This window comes from Streptopelia decaocto (genome assembly GCF_964273445.1).
Source record: "Streptopelia decaocto genome assembly, chromosome: 23".
Classification (NCBI taxonomy): domain Eukaryota; kingdom Metazoa; phylum Chordata; class Aves; order Columbiformes; family Columbidae; genus Streptopelia; species Streptopelia decaocto.
Window position 1 is genome coordinate 67486 of NC_138678.1, and position 12279 is coordinate 79764.

General features: G+C 45.7%; 1 protein-coding gene across 1 annotated transcript; it reads left to right on the forward strand.

The window, feature by feature from the left end:
• Nucleotides 1–2889: 2889 nt before the first annotated feature.
• ZMPSTE24 (zinc metallopeptidase STE24) lies at nucleotides 2890–12059 on the forward strand. The gene is made up of 10 exons (XM_082071392.1): nucleotides 2890–3030; nucleotides 4208–4354; nucleotides 6246–6332; nucleotides 6695–6811; nucleotides 8963–9115; nucleotides 9654–9795; nucleotides 10368–10528; nucleotides 10841–10945; nucleotides 11024–11167; nucleotides 11292–12059. The coding sequence occupies exons 1-10, from the start codon at nucleotides 2914–2916 to the stop codon at nucleotides 11514–11516; spliced, it is 1398 nt and encodes a 465-aa protein (XP_081927518.1). The 5' UTR covers nucleotides 2890–2913; the 3' UTR covers nucleotides 11517–12059.
• The last annotated feature ends 220 nt before the right edge of the window (nucleotides 12060–12279 follow it).

Consider the following 12279-nt stretch of genomic DNA (forward strand, 5'->3'; position numbering starts at 1 on the left):
TCCAGGTGTGGTCTCACAGGGCAGAGCAGAGGGGCAGGAGGACCTTTATTAGTTTATTAGTTCAAACAGCGCATACTTACAGAGTCTACAATAATTACGCCTAGTTGTCACTCGCTAATTGGCTTACGCTCTAACGATTACATTTGCATGGTCCTCCTACTTGCGGCTCGCTAGCCATGCATGTTTTCTTAAAGTTATCTATGAAACTCTGCCAAGGCCGCAGTGTCCTTGCCGTTCCCTCATGACCAGCAGTTTCTGCTGAGGCCTATTGAGCCATTGAGGCCTAGTTAGGCTAAGCCTAAGTCATGTCAAACCGCTAACTTCTTAGAACAAAACTCTTCTTAGAACAAACTCTGGTCGTGCAACTGCTCCATGGATTCATGTCCTTTATCTTTAAGCCACTCCCTAACAGTAAAGACTCCTTTGTGTTTACACAAGCCCGAAACCAGAAAAAACATTAAAAATGGGAATTATTCCCATTGAAATTGGTTTACCTGGGCTGACAGCTCAGTGTGATCTTTTTACCTATATACACAAGACGACTTTGCAGAGGAGTTTGCCTTTATTGGTTTAGATTTCATTCCAACGTCATTGGCTGGACCTTCCTCTAAGGAATACTTGAGATTCTCGGAGAACCGGTTAGTGGGTTTAAGAACGGCGCATCGGAACCTGACGCTGGGCGAGATTTCCCTTGAACTCCCTGATCACAGTTTCCTTCTCTTTCTTTAGACACTTGACTGACACTCAAGTTCGATTGTACTTTAAATGGTGTTCTATTGTTGCCTCTTCGAGTCAGCACTGGGAACTCTGCTTGTGATCACAGATTCCAGGTCAACAACCTCACAGAGTTGGTGAATTAATTCTTTTTTGTCTTCGAAAAGATTCTGGGACCACAGAAGTCCAGAAACACAGAACGGAAGAGTTTCTGCCTGGTGTGGTTGAAGCTTTTCTGTGTAAAAAACTTGTTGTATAGACAAATTTGCATGTTAATAATGAGTTTTGTGGGACCGTCGTCCTGTAATCCCCCAGAACAGTCATGCGTGAAACTTGCTTTCTCAGCGTTATTCTGCTCCTGCCAAAGAAGAGCATCTTGCAGGCACTTTCCTCTGGTGCTGGGGAGTCCCGTGCGCCACTGGGATCTTAATACTGTGGTGTCAAGGTGTATTCGTATTTCTGTTGAAAGATACTGATGTCACGCTGCTGCTTCCAAGCTATAGAAATAATATCTTAACCATTTCAGTGTGTTCCAGTCTTTGAACTCCCCTTCTTTATCATCCACAAAATACCTGGCGAGGTCATTGATCAAAACTGTATGGTTGGAATCCGTATCCTGATCCTTATTTCTCCTTGGGTGTGTTTATCTGGGTTTCTAATTGCCTGGCACTGGCGGGTCTTGGGGAAGGAGGCCCCAAAAGGTTAAGTTTAGAGTTTTCCTATTTTTATTTTCACATTATTATTATTATTTTCCTCCCACATGTACCAGGACGAGCAGTGAGGATGTGGAGTGCCAGTGTCTTGCTTCCAAACATCGCTGCCAAAAAGCGTCTCTGCTGCTCCCCGGTCCCAGCTCGGATCTGATTCCTTTACCACAGCGCCGGCACTTCGGTGAATTTATTTAATACCTTGAAACATCAGAAAATGAACATGGTAACATCCAATTCAACACCTTTCTAGCATTACAGTGCTCATGGGGCTGCAGCTCAAAGCTACAAGTTATTAATGCTAATTAATGGGAAGGATTTGGATGTCGGCAACAGGGAGTCCCGGAGCCAGCAGCCAAAGCGATGACTTTATGGAACGTGTGTTGTGCAAGTGTGTTTCATTTCAAAAAGGACTTAAAAGAGCTTACCCGAGTAGAATTGGAGTCAACGATACCGCACTGCAAGGAGAAAAAGCAGCTGTTAGGAGACAGTCAAGGGACTGCTTGCAAAACACATCAAGGGAGAAAAAGCTGTCAAATACTTGGTTAGTATTAAAAACAAAAGAAGTTCCAAATTATTAGAGCAGCTCCAGAAGCCCTTTTCTGTAGAAGCAGTGAGGAAAGAGACCTCTGGGAGCTTGTGAAAGGATGGAACGGGGATGACCGGCCTCAGCGGCAAAGGCTGCACCTGCCCAGTAATAAAGGAACGTGGAGAGGAAGGCTGGGATGGGAAAATCCCTGTAAGGCGTTTGTTTCGCTGGGACTTGACGTGACAAGTAAAACCAGGGGGGAGGAGAATCCGCTGCCTGGGCTGCGGACACAAAGGACTGAAGCGCAGGTGCAACGTGTGGATCCTACACAGTGCACTGTACACGGCTGAAGAGAGGCTATGGAATGGGCAAAGAAATGGATTGATGCTCATTTTTAAACACACAAAGCAAAACAAAACCAACAAACCCCACCCCCATGCAGGTGTGTGTGTCCTGCACCGCTTCTCCCGGGAAAAGGATGTTTTTCCTTTGTTAAAACACCCACTTGAGCTTCACCCAGCAGGAACATCTAGAAAGTTGCTTTGGGAAGACTCCTCATCCTTTCCCTCTGCCACCTGCCCTTGTGGAGCCTGGCGCGGCTTCCCCTCCGCGCTTCCCTTCCGCTTCCCCTCCGCGCTTCCCTTCCGCTTCCCCTCTGCGCTTTCCCCTCCGCGCTTCCCCTCCGCGCTTCCCCCTCCTCGCTTAAATCACACCAGGTTATGGACCAGGGAAAGAGCAGGACACAGAAAAACAGCGGAATGCGGAGGAAGCGGCGCCTCGGGATGCGCCAACCCCACGTGTGACAGTTTTTCCAGCGCAGCATCACCCTGACTCCCGCGGGAGCTGCCCCGGGGGGGCTCCCCGCTCACACAGCCCCTTCCTGCCGCAGCTCCTCCGGGCCGCCAGGGGGCGCCGCAGCGCTGCCGCCGGCGGGAAGGGCGGAAGGAAGCGCGGGGAGCGGCCATGGCGCTGCCCGGCGAGCTGTGGGCAGAGCTGCCGGCCGAGAAGCGCATCTTCTGCTCCGTGCTGCTCTTCTCCTGGGCCGTCTACCTCTGGGAGGCGTTCCTGGCGCACCGGCAGGTCGGGGCCGCGGGGCTGCGCGGGGCCGGGGGGGCTCGGGGAGCGCCGGGCCCCGTCGCGGTGGCGGGATGGGCGGTTCGAGGCCCGGCTGCGGGGGAAGGACCCGCCCGGGGGTTCCGGAGGGGCTGGGAAGTGGCGGGATGGGCGGTTCGAGGCCCGGCTGCGGGGGAAGGACCCGCCCGGGGGGGCCTGGGGGGGCTGGGAAGTGGCGGGGTGGGCGGTTCGAGGCCCGGCTGCGGGGGAAGGACCCGCCCGGGGGGGCCTGGGGGGGCTGGAAAGTGGCGGGGTGGCGGTTCGAGGCCCGGCTGCGGGGGAAGGACCCGCCCGGGGGGCCTGGGGGGGCTGGGAAGTGCAGAGAAGCCGCTAAGTTAATGTAGACTGTGGTTAAGTTATTAAAAAAGTACCCATCGTGAACCAATTGGCGTGATAAATGCTTTCTGACCACCGGCAAAAACAGATATTTTTCAAGTTTTAGGTCTTTCTGGAAAAGAGGAAGACTGAAAATTAAGTAAATACATTGTTTAGCAGCAGAGAGCTTAGTTTGTATTTAACTAATCATTAATAGATGTATTGTCAGTAAGAAACTAAGCAATTATAACTAGCATCAATTACTTCTTAGTATAGATGCATGTCAAAATCTTCAAAGACATTTTATTTCAGACACATTAAGCGGAAGTTAATACACCCGAAAGCAGAAGATGCTCTGTGGTGGCAAAGGCTCCGTGAGCACGGCCTGAAAATGTAGAAAGAAAAGCAGAACAACTCTTTATTCTTTGGCGGATCATCAAAGTTAAAGTGGCTCCGGTTCACTCTGATGAAAAAAACATCTAATTTTATGGAAAAAAGTCTGTTACTGTGGTTGACATGTTTTTAAGGCCTTTTATTTTAATTGCTGTTCAGCTTCCAATTTGTAAATCACTCGGAATTTCTTCATTTCAGCTTGTTATCCTGAAAAATAAAAATGAGGGTCCAGATAGTTCACACATAGGTCGTGGTTGGATTTGATGATCCCGAGGGTCTCTTCCAAGTGAAGTATTTGTTATTTTGTGTTGCTTTTTTCTGTTTGTTTCAACTCTCCATGGTGGCCCATGGGATCACCTTACGTGTCGCTTTTACATGTTATTTATCTCCTCAAAATGTCAGATGTAGACGTGAAGTTTCTTTTCCAATTTTGCAGAGGCGGGTGTACAGAACGACGACACATGTGCCGCAGGAATTGGGACAGATCATGGATTCGGAAACGTTTGAAAAGTCTCGTCTGTACCAGCTGGACAAAAGCACCTTCAGCTTTTGGTCAGGCCTGTATTCCGAGGTCGAGGGCACCGTAAGTCCCGCAGCTGCTCTTGCATTCATACAATACTTTTCACTAGAATTATTTTAAATTGTTGCAAATATGGACCTTTTTCTGTATTCGAAGGGATGCAGCCGCTTTCATTTTTAGATAAAATTGAAGTCGAAGGTAGAAAGAGAAACCTGTGGGAACGGGAAGAGCACAAAAAGGTCAGTTATGAAAACAGGAGTGCAAAATACTGTTGAAAATGAAGGTGTTCTGCAGCTGCGGGTTAGTGGTCCTGCCCGCCGCAGGGGTTGGACCAGATGAGCTTTAAAGGTCCTTTCCAACCCAAACCGCTCTGATTTTGCCCGTGTAGGAAAAGCACAGCCTTCGCTTGCTCTCTAATCTCATTTCTTCTTTGTGGCTCCGTTAATATAAGATTTTCTTAGAGCTAAATCATCTACAGCTGTGTTTTCTTCCCGATACCCTTGCAGCAGGGTTTCTTCGTTGGGGTAAAGTTTTACATCTTGGTGCGTGGCGCTTCGTTCTTTGCAGGATTTTCCTGGACTTTCGTAGAGTTTCCATGATGGATTTGATGTTAAAGTTGCAAAATTTGTGGCCGAGCGTTCAGGTCCCATTTGGAATTATGTAAGGGAGGTGTAGTGGTGGAGTCACCATCCCTGGAGGGGTTTAAAAGATCACAGAATCACAGAATGGACTGGGTTGGAAGAGCCCTCAGAGATCATCCAGTCCAACCCTTGGTCCAACTCCAGTCCGTTTACTAGATCATGGCACTCAGTGCCATGTCCAATCTCAGTTTAAAACCCTCCAGGGCCAGTGAGTCCAGCACCTCCCTGGGCAGCCATTCCAATCCTGACCACTCTCTCTGCACAGAATTGCTTTCTCATCTCCAGCCTCAATTTCCCCTGGCAGAGTTGAAGCCCGTGCCCCCTTGTCCTATTGCTGATGCCTGGGAGAAGAGCCCAATCCCCCCCTGGCTAGAACTGCCCTTCAGGTAGTTCTAGAGAGTGCTGAGCTCAGCTCTGAGCCTCCTCTTCTCCAGACTGAACAAGCCCAGCTCCCTCAGCCTCTCCCCATAGGGCTTGTGTTCCAGTCCCTTCCCCAGTCTTGTTGCTCTTCTCTGGACCCTCCAGCACTTCAATCTCTTTCCTGAGCTGAGGGCCCAGAACTGAACACAATACTCCAGGTGTGGCCTCCCCAATGCAGAGCACAGGGGAAGGGTCACTGCCCTTGTCCTGCTGACCACGCCAGTTTGATACAGGACAGGACACCATTGGCCTTCTTGGCCACCTGGGCACACTGGTGGCTCATGTTGAGCTTCCTGTCCATTAGTCCCCCAGGTCCCTTTCTGACTGCTCTCCAGCCACTCTGTGCCCAGCCTGGAGCGCTGCAGGGGGTTGTTGTGGCCAAAGTGCAGCACCTGGCACTTGGCCTTATTGAACTTCATCCCATTGGAATCAGCCCGTTTTTCCAGTCTCTCCAGATCCCTCTGCAGAGCCTCCTGCCTTCCAGCAGGTCCACACTCCCTCCCAACTTGGTGTCATCAGCAAATTTGCTGATGATGGTCTCAATCACCATGTAAATGTGGCATTTAAAGACCTGATTTAGGCTGGATTTGATAGTGTTGGGTTAATGATTGGACTCGGTGACCTTAAAGGTCTTTTCCAGCCTAAATGATTCCACAATTCTGTTCCACAATCCCCACGTGCAGCAATTTCTTCATGTGTACGTGATGATGAGTTGTTGCTCCGTTCTGTGACGCTGAGCTGTGTCTTGCTCAGAATTCATCCTGGGATCATCAGATTCCAGCCGAGCGAAGAAAAAACTTTCCTTATTCACCTCGGCAGGTCCTTATCACGCCGACATTTCAGCAGAATAAGACGAATCTGTTTCATGTTGCCTCTGTGGTTTTGTTTTCAAGATGATTCTCCTCTGCGGGGGAATTCCTTTTCTCTGGAATCTCTCTGGTCGCATCTCTGGTCGTGCTGGGTTTGGACCAGAATATGAGGTAAGGAGTCTTGACATTTTAGTGAAGATTTGGTCCATGAGCTATATCGTGATAATAATTTTTAATTTTAAGCTTGCTTACTTAAAGTGAGATTTAGCTACAGGTACAATAGAGTAAAAAGAATTTTCTGGTGAACAGAATGATTGCGTGAGTCTGAGAACTGATAACAGCATCTGACTTTTAAATTAGCCAACTAATTAAAATAGCCTTGTTTGTTAAAAACGTATGAGGGTCGAAACTACTTGAGGCAAAGGGTTTTAGGGGCTTTTACTTTGCGTGTTGTCTTTTTACTAAACCTAAACGTGATCTTCCTGCCCAGTAAAAGGGTAAGAAGTTTGAGGTTTATTTTTGTGGTTGTTTAGATCGTTCAGTCGTTGGTATTTCTGCTGCTCGCGACGCTCTTCAGTGCGGTGACCGGTCTCCCGTGGAGTTTGTATAACACGTTTATCATAGAAGAGAAACACGGCTTCAATCAACAGGTATCGTAGATCGTGCTTACACTGACCTAATGTATCAGCCTTAATTAAAACAGAGAATTCAGCTCTTTTTTTGTACTGGTGTACTCACTCAACATCAGCCCTGGCTCTCTGAATGTCTCTCACCACCTTAGTTTAACCTGTTCCAGTATCATCGAGATCAGATTTTCGTTTTGGGAGAGGAACCTCAATCTGGGACACATTGGCCATTTCATGCCAGATCATAAGACTTGTTTTCTGCTTTTGGACCCAGTCTGCAGTTTCATCTTCCAGTTTTTATGGAGGCAGGAAGACTGAGCTCGACCCAAAGAAGCAGAATCAGTTTGTTTCGAAACTGGTTATATTCCTGGTATATTTTTAAACTGATATTTCTTATTCCTTTTTATAAAACAAGCAAGACAATAAATGAGGAGAAGCAGCGCTGATGCAGTTTGTACCCTCTCTCAATCATATTTAAAAGAGAAGCGCGTAGCTCCCAACCCAGCCCGTAGTATTTTGGTTCACGTCAGTTATTTAGTGGTGGACATTTTGATCCTGCTCCAGTCTTTGGGAAGCAAATCTGAGGATTGTGCTAGTCATAAGCCTTGTAGCCAACTCAGAACTCCTTCTTTTATACTCTGGTTAGCTCTCTAGTCTTATAAAAAAAACCCTGTGCTTCTAAAAACACAGGTGTCACTTCCAACAATCACTTTTTTCTCTCACCAGCAAGTAAATACTTGTCAGAATGATGGTGCACGTGGCCGTTCATATCCCAGGCGCTCTGAGCCGTGGTCCTGGAGATCTTCCCTTCTTGGTGCCAGATCTGCAAGCTCTATTTCCGAGACACAAAAGTCCGATGACTGACAGTATCGAGATTGTAAAGCGCTAGAATTAGAGCAGACGGATGGAGAGCTTGATTTGATCAGGCCTTGAGCAAGTCCTATCTCTATGCAGAGGGTCAAACACTTAACTTAGCAGCTTGAGCTTCTTTAAAAGTGTCTTTCAAGAGCTTACAGAATCCACGTGGTTTCTCTGTGCGCTTCAGAGGGGAAGGAGGATTCTGGGTGTGTAGCCTCTGAACATTTTCCCTGTGGGGCAGAGCTCTGGGTGCTTCAGTCATTGCGCCTCATCAGATGCAAAAAGGAAGACTTGGCGCTGACTCCTGTGAGCGTTCAGTGCTTGATTGAGCCACCTGGGTGGCATCTTCTATGAGGTTTATTTCACTGCACTCGTCCTCATGCCAAGAACTGGAGGCTGAGTCCAGCTCCCATCCAAACTTTGAGGTACCACGTGTCTTAGAACAGAGTCAAGTCTCCGTCTTTCATTTCAGACTAACGGGCTGGGTCCTTTTGTGAACGAGCCAAATTCACAGCTGGTACCGGCCCAGAGTTTGGAATTTCTAGCGGTGGTTCTCAGTCTTCAGATGGACTCGTTCTTCCACCGGAGCAGCTTGTTGAAAACCAGGATTTGTCTTGAAGTCATATCTGCTGTAGAAAGCAGGAAGGAGGTGGTCAAAGATGAGACGCCGTTGGATTTTAGAGCTCTGCTCCTAGATTGTGAAAGAGCTATTAAAGTTATGCTAATTTAAAAACCTAAGACACTTACCTGAGTAGTAACTGCTTGTCAGTGGAAGCTTGGAGTAAAATGCCCAATGTATATCTGAAGGTCTTTAATATGACTTCTTTATATTTCCAGTTGAGACAATCAGCTTAGTGGTAACTAAAAGTTAAGATGAATGGAGGCAGCTGTTTAAAGACAAAATACTTTACGGTAGCGACGCTTCCTGAAGAGTTTCCTATGCTCTAAAAATCCTGTAATGTCGAGGATACAGACAGGTAAAGGAATTAAGGGACAGATACGCTTAAATTTTTATTTCTTCCTTTAATGAAGTGTATATGTGAACATAAAATAAGGGTTTGGGTCAGATCTTACCAAGGAAAAGCGCATCCGATTTGGCTTGGGGTCCGTATGGATGTGGAGCCACAGCTCCCAGGAGACCTGGTGAAAAAGCTTCTTCCACCTTTTTTGAACAGGCCCCGATTTCAATCACGTCGCTCTTGCTGGTTTGGGATTCATCTTATTTTGTTTCTGCACATCCGCTGAAGGGCTCAGTTCACGAACCGCGCGGCACATCGATATTTACACTGAAAATACACCCATCTCCTCTCTTTGCAGACACTGGGGTTCTTTCTTAAGGACGCCATCAAGAAGTTTATTGTCACTCAGTGTATCCTGTTGCCAGTGACGTCCCTTCTGCTTTACATTATTAAAATAGGAGGAGACTATTTCTTTATCTACGCCTGGCTCTTCACATTAGTTGTTTCCTTGGTGAGTATGAGAAAATTGGGTTTTCTCCAAATTCAAGACGCTTTAGAATAGATGCTGGAAATCCAGCCCTATGTGCTGATGGGTTTTGCTTTTTCTTAGATATAGAAAGGGCACAAGTTCAACTGCCAAGGCAGAATGTGCTTTGGTCAAGAACATTTCGTGCAGATTCTGATCAGTGCTTCTTAAAGAATTGTTCTTTTTCTTTCTTAAATCACCATTCAGCATTTGAGCTACTGCTCCGTCCATCTAGTGCAGTCTTGTGACTTGCAAAATGGGGGAAATATTAGTGTCCTGTGTGATATCTGGCTCATATTTTTAAGTCTTTAGTCTTAAAGGCTTTAAAGACTGAGTTTTCATAGAAGGATTAAGCTAAAATTTTAAAAGAACTGGTAGTTTCAGGATTGAAAGAAAAGACAGGATTTTCTGAAAGTGAAGATTGTTTTCCGTAGCTTCCTTTAGCCCAGTCATTGACGACTTTTATTCTTGCCATCTTTTCTTTAAAAGAATATCTGTATTTAACATCTGTGTGTGTTTGCAGGTGCTCGTTACAATCTACGCAGACTACATTGCACCTTTATTTGATAAGTTCATCCCGCTTCCCGAGGGAGAGCTCAAGCAACAAATTGAAACCATGGCCAAGAGCATCGACTTCCCATTGACCAAGGTGTATGTTGTTGAAGGTGGGATGGTTTTTAATAAAAAGACGTTGTCGTTTTGAATTTGTGGCTTTTTAGCTTTGATTGTGGGTGCTGTACTAGGGCTGTTGTTTATATTCCTCAGCTATTATAATATTGTCTAAATATTGTAATAAATTGCTGAAGGTTCCCATTACCACACTGCGGGTTGGTTTGTGAGGGAAAAACGGATATTTTTGGGTCCTAAGGAGTTCGTGCAGCTCATACAAATACCTTCAACTTGAAGTATCTTTATCTTTTGCTGCAAAAACCAGAGCAATCCCATCCCACTGGCGGGGAGCAGTGAATGAGTGGCTGCATGGTCTTTGCTTGCCAACTGGGGTTAAACCACAACACAAACCAACATAATTTTGAGGAACTGCTTGATATTTGTAGTTCATCTTCTGCTTACCTGTTGCCAACTTCCCCGTCCATATCTCTTTTGAATCATCTTTGCCGGCACATTGAAAGAATTGTTCATTTGGGGACCTTGAGAATTGCTTTGGAAGGATCTGTTCTGTGTAATATTGCCTGTGATTATTCAGATCATGGTCTTTAATGTCAATTTTCCCCATCAGGTTCCAAGCGTTCTTCTCATAGCAATGCTTATTTTTATGGATTCTTCAAGAATAAGCGGATAGTTCTCTTCGACACCCTTCTGGAAGATTATTCTGCGTTGAACAAAGAGCCAGCTGAAGGAGAAGATGGTGAGAATGAAGAGACAAAGTCTAAAACCAAAGTGAGTTTTTCTTGCTTTTTCATCATGTTATTTACATTAACTCCTTGGTGAGATACTCTCTTGTGTTTGAGTGCATCGAAGATCCTGAGCGAGTTGCTAAAAGCCAAATCCTAAAGATTTCAACACCAAAGTGTCCCTGAGCTCCTAATTGGAATTTCTGGAGGTCTGTGGGTGGTGCAGATGGCACCAAAGAGACGTAGAAACCCACTGGTTGGAGGGAACAACCCAGGAAAAAACAAACTAATTGGTAAGAAATGTATTCAGTTGCGTTCATTCATGCCTGATGCTGCTTCTGCTTCGTTATTCCCTCAGAATAAGAAACAGGGATGTAAAAATGAAGAAGTTCTGGCTGTGCTTGGTCACGAATTGGGTCACTGGAAACTGGGTCACACTGTCAAAAACATCATCATTAGCCAGGTGAGTTGTGATGAACTGCTGGTCTGTTTACTCCATAATGTTTTTATCTTCATCAATAACGTTGTTTCCCTTCTCTAGATGAATTCCTTCCTCTGCTTCTTCTTGTTTGCCGTGTTAATTGGTCGGAAGGAACTCTTTGCTGCATTTGGGTTCTATGATACTCAGCCCACCCTGATAGGCTTGATGATTATTTTCCAGTTCATTTTTTCACCTTACAACGAGGTAAATTATGTTCAAGACGTATCATACTATTTAAAAAAAGTGGGAAGGGAGAGAGAGTCATATTTACTGATATTGTAAGGGCAGCTGAATCGTAAAATAATTTTGAATACGTGTCTGTCCACAGGTTCTCTCATTTTGTTTGACTGTATTAAGCCGACGATTCGAGTTCCAAGCAGATGCATTCGCCAAAGAGCTTGGGAAGGCTAAAGACCTGTATTCTGCTTTGATCAAGCTAAACAAAGATAATTTAGGATTCCCTGTCTCTGACTGGATCTTTTCCATGTGGCATTACTCCCATCCGCCCCTCCTGGAGAGACTTCAGGCCTTGAAAGACGCGAAACAGGAGTGACGGGAGTCGTCAATTCACCAATAGCGCTTCCATCTTCAGAGCAAAGTCCAGAGCTGCTTTTAAATTTCTTTTTTAAAATGGGTGATGCCAGTTAAGTGCGATGGTAACAGCGCCGCAGAGCTGAGAATCCTGAATTAAATTATCAATTACCTTTTTTTTCTTTTTTAACAGAAACAAAACTGTGGAACTTAATTTAGAAAAAGTACCGGGTGAGGACCTTCCCCACACACACACACTGGCTTTTATCTCCATATCATAGTATAGACTTGAAAAGGGACGAAAACGAAAGTACAGCCTTCAAAGCACCTATTTCTTCAGTTTGCTTTTGATCCTTTTCCCGTCCTGCGTTCTGTGACACTTCCCCGTCTCAACCTTCTTCACAACGAAGAGGGTTTGAGCGACGTGATTTCCTGTAGAACAACATTTGTACTCGCCAGTCCCTGGTTTTGTGTTTTCAAAAAGCTGAATGCAAGTACAGGCCTTTCTTCTGGATTCGTGTCTGTCGTCATTGAAAAAGCTACTTAATAAAACCTCCTTGGCTACGTTTTTGGCGTATGCGGAAGTGTCTGGTTGCTCAGACAGTGAATCAGAGCCAAACTTTCATTCAGAGGGGTTTGTCCTCCTTCCATTAATACAAATCCAGCTGAAATAGCTGGATACTTAGAAAATATTCTCTCATCATTGCTCTGATATAACCAGCCCAAGACACAGTTTGTTCATATATATTAGTGAAGGGCAAACGAAATAGTTGTGGAAATGGCTT

Bases quoted from the DNA above. Each gene is read 5' to 3' on its own strand.
- ZMPSTE24 (XM_082071392.1), top strand. From the start codon at position 2,914: ATGGCGCTGCCCGGCGAGCTGTGGGCAGAGCTGCCGGCCGAGAAGCGC. The intron at 3,031-4,207 runs GTCGGGGCCGCG...CCAATTTTGCAG, and splicing joins CGTTCCTGGCGCACCGGCAG to AGGCGGGTGTACAGAACGAC. The intron at 4,355-6,245 runs GTAAGTCCCGCA...TTTGTTTTCAAG, and splicing joins ATTCCGAGGTCGAGGGCACC to ATGATTCTCCTCTGCGGGGG.